Raw genomic sequence first — 25,454 nt, 5'->3', positions numbered from 1 at the left:
GTCAGGCAATATAATTACATAATCCTCAAATCAACTACCTGCATGGTTTTTATTTAAATGAAGCAGTCCATTTCCTTCATGTCAGTCAGTTCTGGAAATCAAATATGCACTACTGTTTATGCACACTTGCATTCTTCCATGAAAGACAACATAACTTATTTAAAGTGTATTGTGGATTATAGGCAATAACTACCGTACTTGCTTTTTCTCCCTCTAATTTGTTTGAAGTCCATTATATGCACTTATCCTTTTAATACTGATTTCTTAATCTGTATACTATACCACTATATGTGTTTAGGTTTTATGGCAACACTCTTTAGCTCCGCTCTTTTATTCCTTGCAGACCAAACTTCAGAAAGAGAAGAGCTATATTTTCCAGTTAATGCTGACATTTGAATCTTTGCCCATAGTGGTCCCTGTATAACAAGATACAGAAAGAGGGAGAATTACTATGCCTTTGCTCTATGTGCAATTGGTTTTTCCTTCAATTTCAGTTGGATTGTGAATAGGAACCTTGTCAGCCAAAAAGCCCCATTTACCATAGCTACTTCCTTAAACACGTAAGCAAAGTGCAAAGTCCTGATGTAGCTAACAACCACCATGGATACTAAAATCTCAGGGTATTGTTTATAGTACTGTACAACTGAGTAATAATGTTTGACCAATGCTCATGGTGAGCCAAGTTGAAAGAGATAAAACACATGAAGTGGAACCTTCATATGTTACTTTAATGAGTCAGACATGCAAACAAACAGACTGCCGTGTTGTATAAAAGGCAAAGAACATCAGTGAATACATCAATCTAATCGATATCTAATCCAGGCATAGGCAACCTTTGGCCCGCCAGATTTTTGGACTACAATTCCCATAATCCCTGACCACTGGTCCTGTTAGCTAGGGATCATGGGAGTTGTAGGCTAAAACATCTGGAGGGCCAAAGGTTGCCTATGCCTTGTCTAATCAATCTAATCTTTCTGCTTTTCCTTCTAATTTTATTCCTATATAAATCATAACTTTGTACTGTCTAATTATATATGGTCCCTGGTGGACTCCCCAATTTTTAATACAGCTGCACAATTTTAGAGCACATTTTTAAGACCGTGAGCCTGTGGATAGGGACCTGGAAAATAGGGACTCTTGGCTTGGAGAGTCTGAGTACGCAAGTACGGTATGTGGGATTTATGATCCTCCTGAAGTTGTGGGATTCCTTTTACCCTCTTCTAGCCTGGCCAGGGCTGATGGGAGTTGGAGTGGGCTATCTTAACATCTGTGCAATGACTTTCACTACCAAGAATGAATACTTTTGTAAACTCTGACAGATGCAATGCAATATTTTGTACCGTTGTGTAAAATGTTTTATTTGGTGGCCACCATCTGTATTTTACTCTTATGTCAATGCTTACTGACAAATTTAATTTAGAAAGAAGATAACCATTCATTAGGCCAGACAGAAGGGTGTTGAGAAATAGTGGGGCTTTCTCAACCATCCTCATTGCTTTATCCCATGATTGTGACTCATTATTTAAAGCCCCTCTCATGTGTTAGCTAAATGGGATTTCTCCCCCTCACCCTCTTTTTGTAAAAGAGAAGAAGAAGCGGTGGTTCCATGGCTAACGGAAGAATAGAAACGAAAGTGAAAGGCCCGCTTCCTTCCCTGGTGAAAGGATGCAGGATGTTTTTTCCTCAGGCTCATCCCCGGGTGATGAACTCGAGAGGGAGGAAAGCGCCTGCTTTTTTTAAAAAAAACAGAACTGAATTGCACAATATGTATCCCAGAAACATCTCAGCAATGGTGGTGGTGGGGAATTCCTCCCTCCGGTTTGCTGAGGTTGTCGAGAGGCGAGCTCCGAAAAGTTCCGCTTTGTGGCTGTGGGAGTTTTCACCGCGTTTTGTCCTGTTGCGCAAGGATGCCCTCTCAGAACTTTGCGTGCCTATGAACTTTCAGCAAACGTCTCTCGCTGCCAGGGCAAACTAGTACCCGGACTTTGCAAGGCGGGAAACCGAGTTCATCTGAATAGCTTCCCCAGTTTAAAACAAAAACCAAAAACTTTGTGTGTGAGGAAGTTTTTGTATGGGGCTGGGAGGAGGAGGAGGCTTCTGTGGGAGGGTGGAACGGAACTGTGATGAATGCGAGCGGAATTCGCTTTTTCCTGGAAAAGGACAGCATTGGGTTTGCGCGAGGGGAATTCGGCTCGCATCGGTTTCTTTGAAGTTGGACTTGCGCTCTCTGAAGGCAGAGAGACTTCCTGCTCTCTGCGCGAGATAACTTCTGCAGGTGTGTGGGAGGAGGAAGCGAGCTAGAGACCTCGGTGCTCCCCCCTCTCCCCAAAAGGGGGTCGGACTGAGCTGCGAAGCGAAGCAACTCGGAGGAGGGAAGCTGCAGAAGAAAGCGAGGGACTTGTGTTTGCGCGTGTTCTGGTTCTCTTCCACGGAGCTCGTGCAGTTTGCTTTGTTTAAAGTGCGAGGAGGGAGAAAAGGCGTGGTGTGTGCGCGTGTGCGCGCGCTGCGCCTCTGGTCTCCCAATTAAAGTTTTGTGACTTCAGGCGCTTTGTGACTTCACTCGCCTGCCAGGCTGCTCCCCGCTTCCGTGAGCCGGGGCCGGGCGGCCTCTCTTGCCTCCATGCCTGGCGGCGGGGAGAGGCAGCCGCTGATCCCTAGGGGGCGCCGCTGGCGGTGGCAGCAGCGGCAGCCCAGGATGCCCTGCTGCACGCAAGGAGCGGCCTTCGTTCCGACGCTGCTGGTCGTCTGGTCTTCGGCCTCCTTCATCCTCTCCTACGTGATCGCTGTCCTCGAAGGCCACGTGGAGCCGCTGTTTCCGTACATCAGGTGAGAGCCCCTGCTGGGGGGTATTAGGAGGAGGGCGCCCTCTGTCGGAGAGCCGGGGGACAGAGTGGCACCCCCGTGTAGAGGGGTTGCTGGGTACACACGTGCATCGGGAAGCCAGTGCATTGGATCACAGGCTTGCCAGATCAAGTGGGGGAGGTTTTCTTGACCCCCTGGCGGGTAATTATGTCTGAAGGCTGCCTGTATGGAGAGTCGGGGCAACTCCCTGCATATAGAAAGCTACCTTGGCCTTTAAGAGAAGGCGGGTGCTTCTTCCTAACATTCTCGCTTTCTGTAAGAAGGGAGTTTTAGTTCATGCAGGGAGTGTTTGGACATGCAACTTTCCGCATGCTGCTTTAAGTGGCCCAGGCTAATTGGGGGGGGGAGGACAATGGCTTCCAGTTACAAGAGCCAAGATTCCGACTAAGCATTAGGATGGTAAGCTGTCAGAGAGTGGGATGGACCCCCTCGGAAGATGGTTGACTCAACTTCAGTGGAGGTTTCTAAGCAGAGATTGGATGGTCATCTGTCATGGATGCTCTAGCTGAGATTCCTGGGTTGCAGGGGGTCGGACTAGATGACCCTCAAGGTCCCAACTCTACAATTCTATGATTCTATTTGAGTCTGTTGGATCTATAAACTGGCCCAGAGGGAAGGGGAGCCTGGTGGTAATGTTCTGAGGTGATGGGATCAGACTGTACCACTTCATATGAGAGGTATGAGAGATCTTACTGGCAAGGAGACAAGCGATGTGGTATGGCGAAATGGCTGGGTTAAAGTATTTGTACTTTATGTGCTAATTCTTGACTTGGAGGTTTTCGTTTAATCTCTAAACATAGTGAAGCTGTCAAAAGTGTTGTCTGTGCATGGCAAGATTTGCAGAAACCCAAAATTGAAGCTTTCCCAGTCTTTCCTCTGTTACCAGTGCAGCAAGCACTTGACTTTCTTCCTGGCTTGCTTGCAGCTATGAAAGCCACGGACCTTTCATCAAGGAAAATAGCAACCTTGCTTATTGTTAGATGACCCTCGGGGGGGGGGTCTCTTCCAACACTACAATTCTATGATTCTAAGAGGGTGCATTCAAACACACTTAAGCTTAAGGGAAATGTTTTGTATTCCTACGGCGCAGCGGTTGCCAATCTGCTGCTAAGGAAACTGACCCTGCCGTAAAGTTGGTCTCCAGTGGAAGAAAGAAACTTGGATAGTTTCCCTGGGCATCATTGGTTACTGTACTACTTAACAGCATCTAGTGAGATGACACACACACACACACAGAGAGAGAGAGAGAGAGAGAGAGAGAGAGAGAGAGAGAGAGAGAGAGAGAGACGGACATGGAGTCATATGCAGATTTGGGATTTCCTCTGTGCAGTTCATATTTAGTGGAAAGTTTTTGGTTTCTGTGGTATGGCCCCTTGGCAACATGACTAATTCCAGAATCAAATCTAAGGTCGTTGCCTATTTTTTCCTACAATTTTTCAATAAAATTGTACATGACCATGCTGGTTCTGGAAACCCGGGAGTATCTTTCATGGCCTGGCCCTAGTTAGTTGTCTTTATGGCTGATATAATGCTGAACCAATCAGTATGTAAGCACATAAAAGCGCAAAAAAACCCCTTACTTCTTCTGCTGTCTCTCTCATGCTAGGCCCGAAAGAGTAGAATACACATGCGTTGAGTTGATCTTAAAACTTTAAAAGATGAGGGTAGAATGGAAAGTGCAGCTTTTGGGTGCTGCATGAACTGCACAATCAATGTGTTGGCTCATCATGTCTGAGACAAATAAATGAACAAAAGCAAAGCTGACCATAACTTTTCTTTGTAGTGCTTTACCTTTGTTTAACCTTAATTTCAAGCCTTTTTTTTAAAAAAAAAAAAACCTGCTTCAAAGTTAAGCTTTTCGGAACAGCTACAGTGGTACCTCTGGTTACGAACTTAATTCGTTCTGGAGGTCCGTTCTTAACCTTAACTTTAGGTAATGGGGCCTCCTGCTGCCGCCAGCGCGCGGTTTCTGTTCTTATCCTCGGGCAAAGTTCTTAACCCGAGGTACTACTTCTGGGTTAGCAGAGTCTGTAACCCGAAGTGTTGGTAGCCGGAGGTACCACTGTATTTTTGTTTGGTTGTGTCTCCCCTTAACACAGTGGAAACTGACTTCTGACCAGAGCTTTTGTTATACAGTATTGCTTTTTAGATATCTGTAAAAAGGAGCGAAAGCATTACTGATATGGTTTAAAGCAGGCACCCCCAAACTGCGGCCCTCCAGATGTTTTGGCCTACAACTCCCATGATCCCTAGCTAACAGGACCAGTTGTTGGGGAAGATGGGAATTGTAGTCCAAAACATCTGGAGGGCCAACGTTTGGGGATGCCTGGTTTAAAGCCATTTTATAGCTAATGTGTGCTTACTGAACTGCAAAAGAAAGAATAAAAGTCATGGAAATCAATTTTACTGGAAATCCACAATTATCTGCACTTTTTTTTAATTGGGGGAAGGCGTTAGGCTGTATTCCCAAGTCCCTTCTAATTCTTAGACCCAGCAGGCATTAAAATCTAATGGAGGATTACAAACCCCTGGGTAAACAGCTGGAGCCTCACACTGCTTGCAGATTGGGGGGGGGCGTGCAACAACTGCAAACCATCACAAAGTTGTGGTAACATGTAATCACTAGTATGACTCAAGAACTCATACCAACAGAAATGGATAAGATATGCAAGGGTTTTCTTATCTGCACAGAAAACCACATAAATGTGGGTTTATGACAGAGGTTTTCAACCTTGTCCATGGCTCCCTTGACCAACTACATTCTTTCTGCGGCACCCCTGTGGGGCTCAGGAGCCCAGTTATGTCACCCCTTGCCTGCAGAGCTGGCAGCCTCTCACCCTTTTTTGAACACCCTCCCTTGTGCGGTGTGCCCTCAGCCTCCTCTCCTCTCCCCTCTCCTTGGGAGTCCTCCAGGCAGCCGTCCCTGATCTCTGAGCTGACCCCCACCCCAAAGAGAGGTGCCTCCTCACACCGCAGGGGCCTGGAAGCACCCCCTGCCCGGCCCTAGAGGCACCATTTGCCTGGGGAGCTTGTAGCCAGGGCTGCTGCAACAAACAGCTATGCTAGCCGTTGCGGGGCAGAGACACGAGAGGGCATCTGAGGAGGGAGAGAAGGAAAGAGGGACAGAGGCCAGTGTTGCCCCCGGCACCCCTGACCATCATTCAAGCCACCCCAGGGTGCCACAGCACACAGGTTGAAAACCACTGGCCTAAAATAATAGAACCAGAGTGTCTATTACTGGTTACCTGGAGGCTGTTTTTCTAAGTTAAATGTTTATGTTTCTGCTTCCTCACTGTTTTTTCATTTACACACAATTCACAGCACAATGTAGTCACATTATAGATGTTATTTAATGACAATCTTTCAAACTCTGTAATTCATGCACAAACCCAATTTTTAAAGGTTTAAATAAAAATGAATGGCATTCAATGCAATTTTAATTATTCGTGATGCTCTTAAACCATTAAGTGTTCCAAGAAGAAATTCAAATCACTCATTGGTCACGTGCAGATTCCATTCTCAGCTTACCTAATGCTCTTCAAACACTTTGAAGTGATCGCAGTTCAGTTTACTATTTAGGTAGTATAGGCCAGTCTCTAATTGAAGAAGTACTTCAGATTTGTCCCAAGTGAGCCACTTGGGACACGGGTTTTCTGCTTCTACCAAGTTACTTAGAGAGCTTATTTATAATTAATTTGTGTGACTCTTAACACTTTCTTAAAAAATCCTGCAGATTAAAATAAAAGTAAGGGTGTTTCTAAAAGATGGATAAAGTATGGGGAACCCAGCTGATGGTTGGCATCGATAGGGAGTTTGTATCTGCAAAGTTTACTTTCAGTTTCAAAGAATCCCATGCTTGGCACTGCATACAAACCAGGAATCCTAGTATTCACTTTTAAAGCAAGCAAAAGTTAGTTAAACAAACCAACTTTGTTTGAAGTTGGCTTGCTTATCTCTTGCATATCTTGCATATCTCTTGCTAAATTTAAAACCACACATTCATAAGGATGCAGCATGCTTGTTTTCCAGGTTCGGATATTTGCTTCAAGGACTATGAACCAAATGTGGAATTTCCAGCAATGAATCAGGAAATGTAAATGAAGTCCCAGCACGACTGGGAGTTCAGGCACTGTAGTTTGGACACCGCCACCAATTATGTGTTTGGAGGAGTGGAAGACAGTTCATCCCTCTCTCTCACAGCCTTACACCATTCACAGTTGATAAGTGTCTCAGCACTGATGAAATTATCAATCTGCTGGGCTGTTAGCTATGCTGATGATAATAGTATATCAGCAGCCCACTCATTTGAATGGATATATTCATATCTCTAGATTATAACCTGATAAAATTGATTGGTTTGGGGGTGTTTTTTTTAAGGATCTACACTGGCACGAACAGATTTTGAAACAAAGGGAAAATGAGTCACTACCCCCTGCCTGCAGAAATTCAAATAAATAAAAAGGGACTTCCTTATTAATACAAATGCACCTCAGAGATACTGGGAGTATTCTACTTTAATAATGTGCATTAGAGCAGCTTTTCATGGAACAAAATTGAACTTCCAAAATATGTGTGTATAGAATCGGGCTTCAAGTTTGATTCAAGTTGTTATTATTATTTTATTATTTATTATTTATACCCCGCCCATCAGTCTGGGTTTTCCCCGCCACTCTGGGCGGCTTCCAACAAATACCAAAATACATTAAAATATCACAGATTAAAAACTTATCTAAACAGGGCTGCCTTTAGGTGTTTTCTGAATGTCAGGTAGTTGTTTATCTCCTTGACCTCCGATGGGAGGGCGTTCCACAGGGCGGGCGCCACTACTGAGAAGGCCCTCTGCCTGGTTCCCTGTAGCGTTGTTTCTCGCAGTGAGGGAACCGCCAGAAGGCCCTCGGCGCTGGATCTCAGTGTCCGGGCTGAGCAATGGGGGTGGAGACGCTCATTCAGGTATATAGGACCAAGGCCATTTAGGGCTTTAAAGGTCAGCACCAACACTTTGAATTGTGCTCAGAAACATACTGGGAGCCAATGTAGATCTCTTGGGACCAGTGTTATGTGGTCTTGGCGGCCGCTCCCAGTCACCAGTCTAGCTGCCGCATTCTGGATTAATTGCAGTTTCCGGGTCACCTTCAAAGGTAGCCCCACGTAGAGCGCATTGCAGTAGTCCAAGCGGGAGATAACTAGAGCATGCACCACTCTGGTGAGACAGTCCACGGGCAGGTAGGGTCTCAGCCTACGTACCAGATGGAGCTGGTAGACAGCCGCCCTGGACACAGAATTAACATGTGCCTCCATGGACAGTTGTGAGTCCAAAATGACTCCCAGGCTGCGCACCTGGTCCTTCAAGGGTACAGTTATCCCATTCAGGACCAGGGAGTTCCCCACACCCGCCCGCCCCCTGTCCCCAAAAAACAGTACTTCTGTCTTGTCAGGATTCAACCTCAATCTGTTAGCTGCCATCCATCCTCCAACCGCCTCCAGGCACTCACACAGGACCTTCACTGCCTTCACTGGTTCTGATTTAAAAGAGAGATAGAGTTGGGTGTCATCCGCATACTGATGAACACCCAGCCCAAACCCCCAGATGATCTCTCCCAGTGGCTTCATATAGATGTTAAAAAACATGGGGGAGAGGACAGAACCCTGAGGCACCCCACAAGTGAGAGCCCAGGGGTCTGAACACTCATCCCCCCCATCACCACCACTTTCTGAACACGACCCAGGAGGAAGTTAGTTTGCAAACCTGACCATACAGATCTGGTGGTAAATCTGAAACTGAAGTCAATGGGACTTTCTTCTAAATAAATGTGTCTATGTTCAAGGTGTTACTCACTTATTTTTGTTTCATTGACTTCAGTGTAATGTTGGATTGTTAATGTTCCTTTGACTTGATTAGCAAAGGACTAGTTTTAGAATGTGATATTACATGGTATTTAATAAACCTTCCCAGTAAAATTGCAGCAAAAGTGACTATCATTATTATTCCAGTTAGATTTAAATGTGGTCCTTGTATGTTACAACTGCATGTTTTGTTTTTGTTCTTGTAGTGATACAGGAGCCAAACCTCCAGAAAGTGGTATTTTTGGATTTATGATTAACATTTCAGCATTCCTAGGTATGTATGTATGTATGTATGTATGTATGTATGTATGTATGTGTCTGTTATTACATTTCTAATTTAAAATTTCTAGTCTGTCTCATCCTAAGACTTGACTGGGTAAAAATGATTACTGTAAAATGGTACCTGTAAAATGGTACCTGTAAAATGGGCACATGTTTTCAGATAGGGAAAACCACCAAAAAATGCAGCATATTCTCTCTGCTCTGGGTTTATGTGGCATTGGCCGCTAGAAGTCAGCCCAAACCCAGTGAATTTTATCATCAATGTTAGCTTTATAAATTTTAATCCAGGGTAGTTTCTGAATTCTGGCATTCAGAGACACTATGAAGGGAAGTAGGCTTTCTGTGAAAAATTTCCAAGAAATGCCTATGTTGGAGAGGGGATGGAAAAGGGTTAAGACCAACCGCTATTCCTTTCTGAAGTACCATTTTGCAAAAGTCAGAGTTTAGAACTGTGAACTCCATGGATTCTGCACGAATCAGCCTTTCGTCATTTGAGTAATTTGTTTAGGTTTTAAAAGTAGTTGTATTGTTTCATCCTGCATTGTGATTTGTTTTGATCTTTTTGTTAAGTCACCTTGGTTTTCTTTGGAAATAATGGAATACAGTCATACCTCGGTTTAAGTACGTTTCGTTTTGAGTATTTTCAGTTTAAGTACTCCGTGGACCCGTCTGGAGCGGATCAATCCACTTTCCATTACTTTCAATGGGAAGGTTCACTTCAGGTTAAGTACGCTTCAGGTTAAGTACAGACTTCCAGAACCAATTGTGTACTTAAACTGAGGTACCACTGTATACATCTTTTAATAAATTGGTATCTTACATTTTCCCACAGGGTGGGTTAGCAACTGTTCTCGCACATGGAAGAAATTAAAGGGGTGTACTTGGAAACATCCCTGGGCCCGAGGAGCAAGCTTAGCTACTAGCCCAGGTTGTCCCAATCATTTGATCATCAAATCTGCATAACTTCTGCCCTTCATCTGTGTCCAAGGTTCTGCTCTTGGTCGTTCCAGAGTGGGACAGAATGTTGGGAGCTGAAATAAAAAGCATTATTTGAGGCCCCCATCTTTTGCTCACTGTGTTGCACAGAAAAGCTTTATAGCATATAAATTATCTGAATAGGATGGAGAATCTTTCTTCCCTTGTATTGTATTGATCAAAGTGGGTTGGATGATTTTCTTTTAGTCCCAATTTGTTAATAACTTATGTTTTTGTCCTTTTTTCCCCAAAAACAAAGGTGCAGTTACGATGTATGCAAGATACCTGATTGTCAAGGAGCAAAATGACGTGATACGCTTTGTTTCCCCCTGTTTCAATTTACTAGCACTGTTTGTTGGATGGATAGGTTGTGTTGGAATGGGCATTGTTGCAAGCTTTCAGGTAGGCCAAAATAAAATTTACCTTTCTTTCTACCTGTCTTTCCACAATTGATATTTTGCTTCTCCTTCATCTGGCCTACAAGTAGTTAAGAATACCATGTATATATATCACATTATAAAACTAGTCCTTTAAAAAAAAAGACTCTAGGAAAATCAGCAACCAAGAATTGGAACTGATACTGCATGGAGCAATCCAATGACCTTGTCATTCAGAGGTCAAAGTCCTCCTAAAGAGTGTTTCTTGGCTTACTGCCATGGAAGGAGTGCAGGGCAGATAATTCCGAGTGTATGTCACTATTACAGATCGTCAACAACCACGAAAAATGTGGTTCTCCCAGCAATGTTCCTTTGGAAGCTCTAATGGCATCAAATGATGGTATGGAAATAAATGAGAGAAGGCATTTTAGAAACAATTTATTATATACCTGGCAGCCAGTTAACACACCTGTTGATGGCTTGGGCCCTCCTCCAGCCCATTGCTGTGTCCAGATACCTGTTCAGAGTAGTTAGCTGCTAAACAAAGACAAAATTCCATTGCTTGATTGTTTTGTTTAAATCTGTGGACTGTGTTGGTAGTTTCATGCTTTCCCATGGTTATTAATGCACTGTTGTGCAGAATTAGCAAGTGGACAAGTCAAATTGTCCTTAACCCTTCGCATTGTGACAATTCTTTTATATACAGTGGTACTTCTGGTTAAGGGATGCGGGTGGGGTGTGGGTTAAACCACAGAGCCTAGGGCTTGCTGATCAGAAGGTCGGCGGTTCGAATACCCCAACGGGGTGAGCTCCCATTGCCCGGTCCAAGTTCCTGCCAACCTAGCAGTTCGAAAGCATGTCAAAGTTCAAGTAGATAAATAGGGACCGCTACAGCGGGAAGGTAAACAGTATTTCCATGTGCTGCTCTGGTTCACCAGAAGGGGCTTTGTCATGCTGGCCACATGACCTGGAAGCTGTACGCCAGCTCCCTCGGCCAATAACGCGAGATGAGCACCGCAACCCCAGAATCGGTCACATCTGGACCTTTACCTTTTTACCTCTGGTTAAGAACTTAATTTGTTCCATAGGTCTGTTCTTAACCTGAAACTGTTCTTAACCCGAGACACCACTTTAGCTAACGGGGGCTCCTGCTGCCGCCGCGCCACCAGAGCACGATTTCTGTTCTCATCCTGAAGCAAAATTCTTAACCCGAGGTACTATTTCTGGGTTAGCGGAGTCTGTAACCTGAAGCGTTTGTAACCCGAGGTACCACTGTATTTAGAAGCTGTGCCCCATGCCTTAGGTTTTGCAAGAATTTGTAGCATAAGATATGAGAAGAGTGAATGAGGTAATTAACTTCATATGTAGATGCCAAAGTCAAGCAAGGTTAAGCAGGTTGTTCAAGGCCAACTAGCAAATAACAAGAACCAAAATCTCACCTTTCGATTCTGAAGCTAGGATTTTGATCACGGAACTGTGGATATTCTGCAGAAAATAATTATTGGTTGCATAAAATTGAGCATGATGGAAAACAAGGTCACATTGCTTTTCTATGTGGTGGTTCTCCCCTATCCTTTAATTGATCTGTTGAAAAAGAAGTGCAAGTATAACAAAGAGGAAGAAAACAAAGAATAACATGTGTAAACCATAAAGCTTCACAGCTCTTCTGTGCAGTTTTGACTGTCCTGGAACCATATGGAAAATTCTGAGAACAGGGATGCACAATGCAGATAAGTTTCATGGTTTCTTTTCAGTCTCATCTGCGGAGATATTGACAAATCCAGTCTGTCTTCTCGTGTTTACCCTCTGCGTATTTGCTGCAGTATCAGTCTCCTTTTTGTGTTCATTAGCGAAGTTGCAATAGTAGATAATGCTTTTCCCATTGTCTTTTCAGGAGCTAGCAGTTCCTGCTGTCCACGATGGAGGTGCTCTTTTAGCTTTTGTGTCCGGCGCTCTGTACATTGTGCTTCAGACTGTAATCTCTTACAAGTCATATCCACAATGGACTAGTTTGTGTACGTGTCACACAAGGCTGGTCTTCTCTATAATGACTTGGGTAGCTATCATTCCCAGTATCCTTTTCAGTATGTTACTCTGCCTGTTTAAAGCATGAATAATCTACCTCAGGCATCCCCAAACTGCGGCCCTCCAGATGTTTTGGCCTACAACTCCCATGATCCCTAGCTAATAGAACCAGTGGTTGGGGAAGATGGGAATTGTAGTCCAAAACATCTGGAGGGCCGGAGTCTGGGGATGCCTGATCTACCTTAACAACAACAACCCATTCCGATTGCATTCAGTTATTTGAAATGCCTTCACTGAAAGTAACATGTTTATTCTGATATTCTCTAGATCTTTTATTATTGAGGCTTAGCAGACTACTAAGAATGGGACGATTTGACAATTACAGCCATAAAATTTAAGTAACGTTGAGAGTTGGAGTTTGGGTATTGTTTACGTGATCATTGATTCTGAGGTATTGGCCCTTTGAATTTGTTTCTTTCTCTTGATTCGGTTATATGACCTAAGGGTGCATCCAAGCTTGGTTGAACTCAAAAGCATGGTTGACAATAAAAACCAAGGAAAAGAATCCCTGGATGATCAAGGGCTCTTTGCTCGTGATGGTTATTATCCAGGCATGGATGAAGTTATGCAGTCACAGCAAGTAGAGATCAGAGGTACCAATCATGAGAGTAAAATAACAAGACTACTGAGAATCACCAAGGTCATCAGGGCATAGATTCCAAGTGGTTTTGCCTTTGCCCTGCCGCTTTCTTTAGCAATAAGTCAGAACCAGTAGCAATCCGTGGGAAACCTGGCTGACTTTGCTCCGATTCAGCAGTAAAGAGCAAGTTTTCCCTGGGGAAAAGGGGCAGGACAAGAGGAAGTGTGGATAAGGCCTTATTCCAAAACAGTTCTGAGGACAGAATTGCATGTGTGGCTACTCTGAGATGTGATGATGATAATAAAAGTTCCTGAAGTGACTGTGATTTGCCAACTTACAGTTCATATCATTTTTGAGAACTTACAAACATTTTTATATATATATCAAAGGTCCTAACATTGAGATAACAAGTCTGTGACCAGAGGGGCGGGAAACAAACACATTTAGGCATTTAAAATCCAAACCGGATCCTAACTTTATCTGTTTTCCTGTTTGGTGAACTTTCTTACATGACCATGCACCAAACATTCGTGGCTGGATAAATTCTAAAATGAGACATGTGTCATACTTCTTGCAATTATCTGTGGAAGTTTGTGTATGTATGTGTGCTGGCTCCCACTGACTGTTCCATTCCTCTGTGTGAATCATTACGTATTGCTGCATTACAAGCCAAAAATAGCACTACATTTTAAATCAGTTGTTTCCCTTAACACCCTCTCCTCCAGTGATTGCGTGTGCTTCACTAGTTTCCATAACAAAGATTGAGTGGAATCCAGGTGAAAAGGTAAATTCTTACTAAGTAAAAAAATATAATCGTTCTTCCATTTTGTTTGGTTTGTTCAATACTTTCAAATTAAGACCGGCAAAAGTAGACAATAAAGGACTTAACTTTGGTAAGTGTGAAGCTGCACAGACTAAGCTAAGTTATGCAAGGCTAAGAACTATTTTGCATTTACATAGATATCCATAGTTATAAAAGCTGCCATATTGTTTTGTGATATTTAATATAATGCAAAAGAACGTACATACATTTTAACATCTAGGCGTGTTTAACTTTGGTGATAGGTAAATTGAGAACAAGATGAGCTTTCTTTCTAAGTTAGCACTGAGAATGCATAGGTGTGCCAACATCAGGATACAGAAGGGGAGACACATATCCCCCCCCCAAAAAAAGGGCATTGCAGGGCATACACTGTTACTTACCTCTGCCCCTATTTTATTCACTTGTTCCACCAGGTGGCCAGAGCTGTCAGAATCTCCTTTTGGATCATCAAGTGCAGCAAGCAAAAAGCAGGCTTTTCGCCTTTGTGTTTGGGGAAGCAGTAATGCTCCTCTCCTTGCTGCGAGCAGGCTCCTTACACTTGGGGTCAGAATGAGCGAGGCCAATAATAATAATATATTATTTATACCCTGCCCATCTGGCTGGGTTTCCCTGGTTCCCAACAGAATGCTGAAACAGAATAAAACCTCAAACATTTAAAACTTTCCTAAACAGGGCTGCCTTCAGATGTCTTCCAAAAGTCAGGTAGTTGTTTATTTCTTTGACATCTGATGGGAGGGCGTTTCACAGGGAGGGCGCCACCACCGAGAAGGCCCTCTGCCTGGTTCCATGTAACCTCACTTCTCGCTCGGAACCGGTCCTCAGTGTCCGGGCTGAACGGTGGTGGTGGAGACGCTCCCCCTTCCTGGTACAACATAGTGTTCAGTTAAGGTTTAAGTTTTCCTATAGCTGCTGCAGCCCTATTTCAGTTTGGGAATGAAATGGTTCAGTGACAACATCTGCGTGGGAATTATGGCTGAGAAGCTACATATTCGGGTTTTGGAGGCTGTGCACGGGGTTTGAAGTGGTATAAATGAAGGGGTTTGCATAATCAGCACTGATCCTACCTTTATGTACTAAATTCAGGAGATGTGCACTAAATTCAGACACCATGGTGTGTCTGCAGCAGCGCAGCCGGACGCCTTCATCTGCCCCAGCTGCAGATGTGTCTCCTGGTTTGGTCTCTACAGCCACAGCAGGCACTGCAATCTTCCAACAGCTTGACCGCACCCTCAAAGCTGCAATCCTCCACTGTCTCCCAAGACAGATGGATGCCAGCATCATGAATTTCATTGTGATGGTGCTTGCCTGCAAATTTCTGCTTATGCACCCATATATATGCACTTGCCTGCGGAGAATAACACTTATTTGCTGCATTTATAGGCAGCCTTTTTGCCAAGGCACCCAGAAGGGAGATTTACAATTTTAAAATACCAAAATAAAATAAAATACTGTGAAATTGGTTGCAGTGAGGGGAACAGTCTTGACTGGAGCAGACCTGATGGTGCATTTGTCTGCCTCCCTCACTGTCTTCATGCATCTAAAGAAACAGGCCGTTAGTTTTAGTCCATTAAAACTTATGGCTTAATACATTTGTTAGTCTTTAAGGAGCAAAAAGGCACTCTGTTTTTGCTGCAGCAACAGACTACGGTAACCTCGCTGGAAATTCCTAATTTCTGCAAGTATTTCTGTGGGTATGATATGCCACAAGAGGGAGCACACGCCTTACGAATCTCATAAAATAAAATAAATAAAGGGGGGGGGAGAGAATGCACCTTGCTAAACAATCCTGCTACAGAGTGTAAATGGGTGAAAGTAATCCCTAATGATTCTTTCTAACAATATGTTTGTATCCTGAGGCGTGAGAGGCTTTATTTGAATATTTGTAAACGGCCAGGTCAAAAAAATATCAAGGCGGACTGCAGTAAAATAATTAAAAACATAATAAAACTTCAAAATCTTAAAATGGCAAAATAACAAGTGACCAATAGGCTATCTTGAAAATCTAGATTATTATTATTTTTAAACAGCTTTTCTTACAAGACGGTAAAAAAGCCTTAAAAGCAATACCCATCAAAGAAAGAGAGAGAAAACTGTAATAAAGTAATTCAAAATTACGGAAGGATTAACAAAGAAATGTGAACCTGTGTGTCTCCAATGTCATTGTTCTAAGGAGTTTAACATTTTTAAAAAAAATAAATAAACACGAAATGTATTTCTCCAAAATAAAAATAGGCATCTCCTTTGTGTTCCTGGTGTATACATTAATTGGTATCTGCATGTCTGACTTGCCTTCTGTTTGCCATGTTTAGTGTTTAGAATTACTTTTTATTTCTCCTTTCCATTAGGATTATGTGTTTCATTTTGTGAGTGCACTCTGCGAATGGGTAGTAGCCTTCAGTTTTGTTTTCTTCTTCTTAACTTTCATCGGAGATTTTCAGGTGGGTATGGCAGAACAAAAGGTTTCAAGTCCAGCGCAAAAGGCCTTCAGAGTCTGAGGGCCAAACTGTACATTGCCATAAGCATATTGCTTTAAAGGTCATTTTTGTTCTTAAGAAATAGCAGCCATGATCCAGAATGCACACTAAATCTGTATCAAGGGCCCATGCCAGTATGCTGCAAAAAAAACCTGAGCTGGAGCTGCTCTTGTTGTTGTTTGTAGATGCCCTTTAACACAGGTTATCAGCGATAAAATGCAAAATAGAACAGAGCAATAAATTCACAATAATGATCATCAGCAAATACATTATCACAAAACAAACAACACAATAATCTTGTTAACCCTCCTATGTTGAACAGAGCAGATATCAACAAGGGGGATGCGCATAGCTCTAGTGGAAGGGAATTCCACAGTCTGAACCAAAAGGCCCTCTTATCATTTCTGCACGGCCCCTATTTGTCCCTGAAAGTGGTGGTTTCAGCATATGGTACCCTTGGGCAAAAAGAGCAGCAGTGGGGATAATTTTGGCCATTAATTCCGAACTGGAAAAAGGTACTGCAGTTTCAGACACATTCGAGTTTCTGAAGAACTACTGCCCGTACCCAGCCTTTAGTTGCCAACTCTGGCAGTAGACCGGTGTATTGGGGGGGGGGGGGAATCTGTTCACCATAGATACACGTATGCATGACTTTGGGCTGCAGCCAGTCTGTTTTGGGATGAGATCAATTTTATTAGCTTTGCCTGGATTTAAATTATATTTAAGATTGGGGCCCCAGCTCTCTTCAAATACTAGATGAAACGAACCTTTTTCTACTAATGCCAAATATTTTGTCACTTTTCTGTCTACATGCCTGTCCACCACGTGACACATGTGCAGCCAGTACTTCATAGTGACCGATTATTCTCGTTTTCTTTTTGTTCCAGGGAGTTACAATACGGATAACAACAGAGTTACATGGAAACCTATGACCACTTTTTATAGTTTGGATCATAGAAGCTGGGGTCGAGGGCATTAAAGAAACTGTTGGGGAGACTCCAGAACGGTAAAATCTGGTGTGACGCAAACCTGGTGGATCGACGTTGCAAGTTGCAAAATCATACTCAAGGGAAAGACTATTTTTACTTTTACTAATATCCCCATGTGCCTTGTTTCCCCTTTTAACCTGTGTTCTAAATCCTTTTTGTATTTTTAAATACTTCTTTCCAGTTTTATTTTAAAAAATGGGAACGTCTGAAAAATGTTAACTTCTGGGGGGGAAAAAGGAGAGGAAGAGACGTCCCTCCTCGACAACTGCTGCCTTCTTTCTATTTGTTGGAAGTCAAGATGGCCTCAAAGTAAAACTCGGGCTGCAGTCTGGTGAACTCGGTCCCATTGGTGAACTTGGTGGGGCTTTCTTTCAACTGACTGTGCTTCAGATTGCGTTTTAAAATGCCTAGTATTCATTGTGGGTAGTAATGTCTGCTTTTATGTATTAGGAAATAAACTGGCCCTGATCTAAAGAGAGGTTGTTGTGGTTCAGGTCCTTTTTGAACATCAAGGGGCTTCAGCAAGGCTTGCTCAAGGCTTCTTGCTACTTCAGATAAAAGAATAAGATGTTCTGGCTACAGAAACTAACCAGGCTGGCAGTTGAATATTACTTCAGCACTAGCTGCCTCTATTTGCACCTGAGGGCACTAAGCTAGTTTAGCGGGTGCAGGAAAACCTTTATGGCACAGGCAACTTTGTCCTTGCCTCACCACCACTGCCTGCCCCTCAACATCTGCTGCCTGAGGCGTCTGCCTCATGTCCTCAGGCTAGCCATGGACGTCAGTTAGTCATGGCTAACTTGGCCTTTTGGGCTGCATGTCCTATTGAAATCAAACAGGGGTGGCTACATTCTTTTTTGGGCCAAGGGCTACATTGAGTGCTGGCCAGTTCTCCAGGAGTTGAAAACAGCTCCATGCAAACTAGGAAGTGACCTCTCCAGACAAAGGAAGAAGGACCCTTCTTATCTATAGCTGTGGTCTCCTGGGTGACGCTGTTAGACAGTTGAATGTGCATGCATACTCTGTCCATTTCCCTACCTGCCCCCCTCCATGTGGCCCTGGGGCCCTGGCAACCCATGCTACGCCACTAATCTATGCTATACACATTTACTTGGCAATAACATCCTATTGAATTCAGCAGGAGTTAGGAAACCTAACTGGCTCTGGACTGGGGTCAAAGTCCGTCTTTTCCAATAGTGATACTAAAAACACTTCCAGGAGAGGTGTGCACATGTGCCATAAGAAGTAACTTTAGAAATTCACTAAATGCACATATAGGCTTTTCTTTACTGGACAGGGGAATCATTTTGTTGTTTTTAAAAAAACTTCACTGTTCTTTTGGAAAAGGAAGGACAAAATTAATATCTGTGGTGAAAATCTGAGATGTAAAAAATCTGAACAAAATAAAAAGGGGGGCTGCTTATACAAATCAGATTGCTAAGGTTTTTTGTATGTGTGTGCGCACACACACACACATATATCGGTAATTCTTTCTTGACTGCACAGTAGATGGCACTAAAGGACCATATTGGTAGTGTGTATTGCCCCCAAATCCTTAAATAATAATTGATCTCCTTCCTTGGGAAGAAATAAATGTGTGGGCAGCTTGAAGTCTGATCAGATAGTCACCAAAAGACAAATTGATTGCTTTTTCCTATGCTTGTAGAAAAAAGCAGCTGCTAATCAGAATGTATTTATACTGATTTTCGTTATAGGCCACTTTTGGATCAAACCCCGAGGTGACTTCCAATATAATAATTAACAAAAAGGACCTATTGAACCAGCACAAAATTAATTCAGATGGCTTTCAAATAAAACTATTATTGCATTGCTCTAAAATCTCTCGTGTTGCAGGCAATATTTATTTAACAGCAGAAGTAATCTGTTACCTGGCTGGTATAAGAGTGACCAAGCTAGTCTCCCAAGTGTCTTGACAATAATTTTACTCTTGTCAGGCATGGCTGGTGGGGTGTTCAGCTGACGGGTCACATAAATTGTGCCATAGTTACCTCAGCAAACATAAATATGGAACCACATTGACTAAGCAGCTTGTGGAGGGAAGTTTATGGAACTCTTTACAATCTCCTATGGATTTTATTGCTCTGAAATACGTTGTTGTTCTGTGCAAGCCTAAAGGCACAAAGAAAAGCAAAACTTCAAAATTGTGCTATGAAAGAAAACCCTATTGAAATGCCCAATGCGCTTTAGCTAAAGACAACCTTCAGTTCTGCTAGGAAGCCAACATCTTTCCAGAGAGATTTCAGTATTTTAGGATTATGTCATTGATAAAGTTTCAATTTTAGCACTATTTGAGCCTCTGTACTTTTCATTGCTTTGTTGAGGTTTCAGCTCTCTCTCATTTTTTATTCCTTCCTCCTTGCTCTGTTGTTGTTGTTGTTGGCATCTGTCTGTCTTGAGAGACGAGGGAAGAGTGCGCCATTAGGGGTAAAGTAAACCATTGGAGAGTTACAGTGTCTGCTGTGGCTGTAGAGACCGATAAGGGAGAGACATGTTTTATTGCAGCTGGGGCAGATGGAGGTGTCCAGATACACCGTGGCATTTCTTCTCTCCGTGCTCCTCCCAGTTTCTCTGGAATCCGCTGTGGATACATGACCTGGCATGTCTCCAGACACTGTGGCGGTCTGCAAGGGATTTCCACACAGCATAAGTTAATGCTGCCAGCCTTCATGTAATGTTTGCAGACACCTTTATAACACAGAGCTGGTCTGCCAACGGGCTTGGTGCCTGAAGCTAGCTCCCCTTAAAGCACATCCCTGGGGATCCTGCCATGCTCCATGCTGTGTACATGATCAACCCATTGCAGACATCACTGAGACAGAAGTGCAAACATGCTGAGAATGTAGACTTGAGAGAGCACACCTTTGTTTCAGACTCTGTCCTGCTATGTGATGCCCCAAATCTTCCTGACACGGTACATATGGAAGGCATTGAGGCTTTTCCTCCTGGCTGTTGTAAGTTGCCCACAACTTCCATAAAGCACGCAAGTTCAGCACGCAAGCCTGGTACTCCTTCATCTTGGGTCATCTCCTTTTGGAGAAGTGAGCCATTGCCATAGCTGCCTTACCAATATGCTTGCCCAAGGAAAGCTTGCTGGTTATACTGGAGCCCAGGTAGGGAAAAAACATCTATCACCACAATGCTGATGTGTGGAGTGCTGGTGATGTCCTGACCCACTATGTTGGTCTTCATCAGGCTGAATTCCATGCAGGCTTGAGCAAAACAGTTGGTGAGTCTCTGTAGAGCTTCCTTAGTGTGCGCTGTCAAGGCTGCATCATCTGCAAACAATATATCCTCGTGCAAGCTTGACCTATCTACCCTGCCTCTAGATCAGTAGTCCAAGACCCCAGACCCACATGCATTTGGAGATCCATTTCTTAATATTTTACCATATATTTGCATGGCAGAAAAGCATCTGTTGCTCACCACCTTGAGTCATTCCATGACCCACTAGTGGCTCCCAACCTACCTGCTGAAGACCAGAGCTCTAGATTATCAGTTTTAAATAACTTGTGCTAGTATTCAGCCTTGAGTGCCCAGTTTGTTTCACTGCATTTATTCCTGCCCTTTATTTCCTGTCGCTTCCAAACCATAAAGAGGACTTGACGTTCCACTCAATGGCAGGTATCCTATTGTATCACCACAGGGGCCTCGAGTAAGAAACTTAATATGAAGCTTAAAGAATAATTTTAAAAAGCTATTGACACTTTATTCAATGGGTCACCAGGATCTGTACGCCTGTTGACAGCCTCCAGATAGTTCCAATGGGTTGAAGCATGACTTCTTCCCCCTTACATAAGCCATGTTGACTGTTTTTCACCATGGCATCATTATTCCTTCAACAGTGAAAAATTGTTCAACCAGAATGCCGGGAGAAAAATTGCTGAGGTTTATGTTTTTTATTTATGGAGACAGAACCTAATCGGTGTCTGCGGAGTCCCAGTGCCAGAAACAAAAGTCTTGCCTTGGATTGTTCACCTCGGCAAAAAAGAATGGGGCAGTTGTCTTGAGCCAAGCAGTAGTCATCTCTTTTATGCCATGTGTGCGCGCACATATAATGTGGAAACTGTTGACTAAGATTCCTATTGCTCTTGAAGGATATTTTCGCATGGCAGGAAATTGGGCTTGGGTGAGCCCAGTTGGAGCTGCACCAGCTGATTCTACAGAATAAGCTTAACCAACTGCTCACCACTGGGGGGGGGGGTTCTCTTGCCACAGAGGTTGTGTATGCAGCGGATCAAGGGGGTGTTGTTGTTGTTTTGCTGTGGTAGAATGGACTGTGCCACTTCAGACCAAGCTAGGGGAAATGGCATTTTCAATATTCCTTTGTGTGGGGACCCCCCCCCAAAGCTCACTGCAAGAAGAAAATTGACGCACAAGGATATGAACTAGAACCTTTCTGCTAGTTTTTTTACTTGCAGGATTTTTAAATATATAGAGAGGTGGGGGGGGCATTTAAAAATAGCATCCCCTACTTCCACTCTGAAGTGGTGTGCTCCATGCTAGCACCTCCTATTCTGCTGCATATGAAACCCACAGAGAAATACAATTACACATACAGTATGTGGCTTTGGCTCTTACTCTAAAGGGTATACAGTGGTACCTCGGGTTACATAACACTTCAGGTTACATACACTTCATGTTACAGACTCCACTAACCCAGAAATAGTACCTCGGGTTAAGAACTTTGCTTCAGGATGAGAACAGAAATTGTGCTGCGGTGGCGTGGCGGCAGCGGAAGGCCCCATTAGCTAAAGTGATGTCTCAGGTTAAGAACAGTTTCAGGTTAAGAATGGACCTCCAGAACGAATTAAGTTCTTAACCCAAGGTACCACTGTATGCCCAAATGAACACAATGGAGCCTATTTTTGAATGATCCTGCATAGGATTGTGCTGCGTGTTTAAGCTGGGCATGAGACCAACACTGAAATCTTATACTTTTATGCAGAAGTAAACGGCATTGAGTAAGGTTGCGCTTATTCCCAAAATGTGTATATAGGCTTTCAGCCTCAGGGGTCAAGCGAAAGGCTGAAAGGAAAAGGCAGGGTTTAAAAATGGCCTAGAATTTTTCATAAAAATCGAGCAAGTTATCAGGATTTTAATATGATAATAAGTGGGGAATTTTGTGAATTGTGTGTGCGTGCCTGTTTCAACAGAAAGTCCAGCAGTATTTACACATAATGCTTGCTTGCTTGAAACTTTGCAGAGTGTGGCAAGTTAAGTTGGCTGTGTGTATGGCCTTTGCTCCTTATGACTGTTGTTGCATGAACACAGCCCTGTGCCACTAAGGCTGTGTCCGGATTACTGGCTTAAAAAAGCTGGGTCACTATTGTGGGGAAATGCATCAAAACCCAGCGTTTCCTAAGGAACGACAGGATATATGTGCATTGTACTAATGTGGTGTGTTCACCCCTTCCTAAGCCAGTGGTGGAATCACATTGAATGCAGATTAAATGGAATGTATACACAGCCTGAGTCTGCTTCGCTAATCCTGGGACCATTGACTCTGAAAGGAACAGCCTCCCTTCCATTCCATCCAACTGTAGTGACTGAAAAATTAAAGTTTTCTTGCTTCAGTACAGGGTATAATAATGGGGGTGGGGCGCAGGTGGTGCTGTGGTCTAAACTACTGAGCCTCTTGGGCTTGCCAGTTGGAAGATCAGTGGTTTGAATCCCTGCGACGGAGTGAGCTCCCATTGCTCTGTCCCAGATCCTGCCAACCTAGCAGTTCGAAAGCATACCAGTGTGAATAGATAAATAGGTACCGCTGTGGCAGGAAGGTGAGCAGCATTCCTGTGCGCTCTGGCTTCTGTCATGGTATTCCTTTGCACCAGAAGCGGTTTAGTCATGCTGGCCGCATGACCCGGAAAGCTGTCTTTGGACAAACGAGAGCTCCCTCAGCCTGAAGCGAGAGGAGCGCCACACCCCATAGTCGCCTTTGACTGGACTTAACCATTCAGGGGTCCTTTATAATACAGTCATACCTCGGTTTAAGTACGCTTCGGTTTGAGTACTTTCAGTTTAAGTACTCCGCGGACCTGTCTGGAATGGATTAATCCACTTTCCATTACTTTCAATGGGAAAGTTTGCTTCAGGTTAAGTTTGCTTCAGGTTAAGTACGGACTTCCAGAACCAATTACACTCATACTTTGGGTTAAGTACGCTTCAGGTTGAGTACGCCATGGACCCGTCTGGAACGGATTAATCCACTTTCCATTACTTTCAATGGGAAAGTTCGCTTCAGGTTAAGTACGCTTCAGGTTAAGTACAGACTTTGGGAACCAATTGTGTACTTAAACCGAGGTACCACTGTAATGGGCTGGGGCAGGCCAGGGCCCATAGCCCAGCTCCGTTGCTGGCCAGGTGGGACTCAATAGCTCTGGAAGGAGGTGTGTGATTCCTCAGCTGGAGTAGGCTCAGAACAGTTGAGGGTCCCATGCCTCATCAAGCCCAGATGCTGCAATCAGCATGCAAAGTACAAAAGGAAAACGGAGCTGAGCTGCTGTCTCTGCTCAACTGTCCATGTTGATGGGCCTTGGCTCGGACGCTCCTGGACTTCTATGGGGCTGTGCTTCAGGTTTGACTCTGGACTATATCCCGACTGCTGGCCTTCAGACTTGGCTACTTGGATTGACCGTGAACGACATTCCTTGATCTTTGGACTTTGCCTATGTGGATTGGCCCCCAGATTTGCTGCCAGGAGGCCAGGGGTGCAGGACAACCCCCCCAACATAATTCAGTCCTACTGTGTTCCATGTGTCCCTTCCCAAAGCAGTGGCATTGAAGTTCCTACGTGGTAATGTTGCATAGCTGCCAAGTTATCCCTTTTTTACAGGGATTTCCCCTTATGCTGAATAGGCTTCCTCGCGAGAAAAGCGAAAACTTGGCAGCTATGTAATGTTGTCTTCCATGACGTTTAATCTGAGATTTTGTAGGGACTAGCCACTTGATGAGGCCCTGAACTGGAACATGCCTGTCCGGTGGAAAGTGACATCTCACTCATTTGGCAATTTATTTCCTTGAAGGGGGGAAACCCTCCTGTAGATCTCATTAGAAATGCCCACTGAGGGACAGCCTACCTAAACATTACACGTAAATGTGTGCAATGAAATCTCCAGTGCCCTTTCTTTAATGAAAACAGTCACTTGGGGGAATAAACGGCCTAAACTGGGGGGAAGTGGCAGAGGAGGAAGACAGGGTGCTTAACCCTTTCCCTACCTATCACTTCCCTGCTCTACAGTAAATCTCACCCACAGCACTTTCCTTCCTCATTTGGAAAGGTGGTTTGTGGCAGAGAGATGAAGGATTTAAGCACACACCCCCTCTGATTGCATACACACCACACATTTAAAGCACATTTAACACCACCCCGCTAATAAATGTTGGGACCTGTGGTTTAAGGGTGCTGGGAATTGTGCTGTGAGGAATGAAGGGTTTAGGAGAGTGCTTTAAATGTACAGTGGTAGCTCAAGTTACAAACGCCTCAGGTTAGTTACAAACGCCTCAGGTTACAAACTCTGCTAACCTGGAAGAATTACCTCGAGTTGAGAACTTTGCCCCAGAATGAGAACGGAAATCGTGTGCTGGCGGTGCAGCGGCAGCAAGAGGCCTCATTAGCAAAAGCACGGCTCTAGTTAAGAACAGCTTCAGGTTAAGAACGGACCTCCGGAACGAATTAAGTTTGTAACCTGAGGTACCATTGTACATTGTGTATGCAGCCACAGCCCCCCCCCCCAGTCTTTCTCTACCTCTGTGCTCCAACTGGCCCTTCCTCAGGCAGCTTCTCTGTCTTCCCCTCTCTCCCTCTCTTTAAAAGGCTGTGGGGAGTTTTGTTACATGCATTTGCGTGCAGTGTTTAGTTAGGCCCCAAGATCCAAAACCACAGCCCTGGTGAATGTAGTCAGCCACACTTATCACCTGGCTACACTATCCCTTACATAGAACTCCTGATGTCTGTTGCTTTGTTCAGGACACTGATCACCGTGGGCCAAATAAAATCCCCTGCTAATGCAAATGCAATAAAGCAAAAGTATTTAAAAAGCCCAAACTTGGCCCTTGTAGCAGTACTCTGGCAAACCTCTTCTTGGGGCTTTTGCAAAGCCAATAACATGAAAGAGGTGAAAGGAGGACAAGGTGTAATCCTTT

General features: G+C 43.9%; 1 protein-coding gene across 2 annotated transcripts; it reads left to right on the top strand.

Moving 5' to 3' along the window:
- The first annotated feature begins 1,705 nt into the window (after positions 1–1,705).
- Positions 1,706–24,146, top strand: DRAM1 (DNA damage regulated autophagy modulator 1). Of its 2 annotated transcripts, XM_035128220.2 has the most exons (7): positions 1,716–2,826; positions 8,913–8,980; positions 10,223–10,365; positions 12,235–12,412; positions 13,731–13,789; positions 16,174–16,266; positions 17,190–24,146. In XM_035128220.2, the coding sequence occupies exons 1-7, from the start codon at positions 2,621–2,623 to the stop codon at positions 17,232–17,234; spliced, it is 792 nt and encodes a 263-aa protein (XP_034984111.1). In that variant the 5' UTR covers positions 1,716–2,620; the 3' UTR covers positions 17,235–24,146. The 2 variants fall into 2 exon arrangements, with proteins under 2 accessions (XP_060135888.1, XP_034984111.1); XM_060279905.1 differs by lacking the exon at positions 16,174–16,266 and having other exon boundaries at positions 1,706–2,826.
- Positions 24,147–25,454: the final 1,308 nt, after the last annotated feature.

The sequence above is a fragment of the Zootoca vivipara genome, chromosome 10, assembly GCF_963506605.1.
Source record: "Zootoca vivipara chromosome 10, rZooViv1.1, whole genome shotgun sequence".
Classification (NCBI taxonomy): domain Eukaryota; kingdom Metazoa; phylum Chordata; class Lepidosauria; order Squamata; family Lacertidae; genus Zootoca; species Zootoca vivipara.
Note: the sequence above shows the minus strand (reverse complement) of the source record. Positions and strands in the feature narration are given on the sequence as shown.